Raw genomic sequence first — 958 nt, 5'->3', positions numbered from 1 at the left:
GTAGTTGTTATGCATAAACAAATTCTCAAYAGCAAAGTGCAATAAGCTGTCATTTGTGGATTTTTCTTTGGGAAAGGAGGCATRTTTAGTCCCTTTCAATTTGGTATAGGCTCAGAAACTTGCTTTTCCCTTCATGATGAGTTTGCTAAACAATCTGTAATAGAGGCATTATCTGCAAACAGGTGCTAAAGCAACTGACATCTCTATGGAGATAAGGTGGGGGAGGGAGGGAGAGATAKATGAGTTCTGAATCAAAAGGCTATCCTATTCCAGGGCTTGAAGAAATCTGGTTTTGGCGGTCTTTTTCCCAGGCAGCAGGCAACAAGGACCATCTTCAAGATTACAGCTACTCCCTTTACAATATAAATCTAATTCAAAGCAATGAACAAAAAAGGAGAATTCCTGTGGTGCGAAGCCAGAAGGTGCATCTGCAAGAGGAAGAGTATCTCTTCAGAAAGGCCCGTGTTGCTTGGAAGAGGCCTTTTTGCCTAACGTGGTGCTGCAGGGGCTGCCTCCCTGTGCATGTGCTGGGCACTGCTGACTGCATGGAGGTCACCTACGTGGAGGCACCTGGCAGGAGCTCACGGCTGATGAGTACRAGCTGGAAACGTCTGCACCGAGCCTGCAAGGTCTGGGGCCAGAGCGGTGCCACAACGCTTCTTCTGTTGGCGCTCCTGCTTGGTAAGACAACGGCGTGCGCGCGTGAGAGCAGAGCGTGGTGAGGAGACACCACTGTCCAGGTGACAAGGTGCAAGCTGGATGTGATCTGCCTAGTCTTTAGCGTCCCCCCCAGCACCACCCCGGCCAGATGCGGCTGCAAAGCCGTGCAGAAAGCTCCTCCTCGCTGGATGTGCACGCTCTTTAGCGCCCGCCCCAGCACCCCTGGGCCGTCCAGCTCTCACGTGTTGTTTCGCAGCGACCCCACCTCCGTCCCGCCCGGGGGAGAGCAGCGTTCCCC

At 52.7% G+C, this 958-nt stretch overlaps 1 protein-coding gene across 1 annotated transcript in view; it reads left to right on the top strand.

The window, feature by feature from the left end:
• Nucleotides 1-545: 545 nt before the first annotated feature.
• Nucleotides 546-958, top strand: part of CARMIL1 (capping protein regulator and myosin 1 linker 1) — a 195,238-nt gene continuing 194,825 nt past the window's right edge. Inside the window, exon 1 of the mRNA XM_085310093.1 lies at nt 546-681. Coding sequence (XP_085166219.1) covers nt 546-681 — 136 coding nt within the window. The remainder of the gene's footprint in view (nt 682-958) is intronic.

This window comes from Rhea americana, unplaced genomic scaffold, assembly GCF_003343005.1.
Source record: "Rhea americana isolate MKP2758 unplaced genomic scaffold, rheAme1 scaffold_31, whole genome shotgun sequence".
Taxonomy (NCBI): Eukaryota; Metazoa; Chordata; class Aves; order Rheiformes; family Rheidae; genus Rhea; species Rhea americana.
Note: the sequence above shows the minus strand (reverse complement) of the source record. Positions and strands in the feature narration are given on the sequence as shown.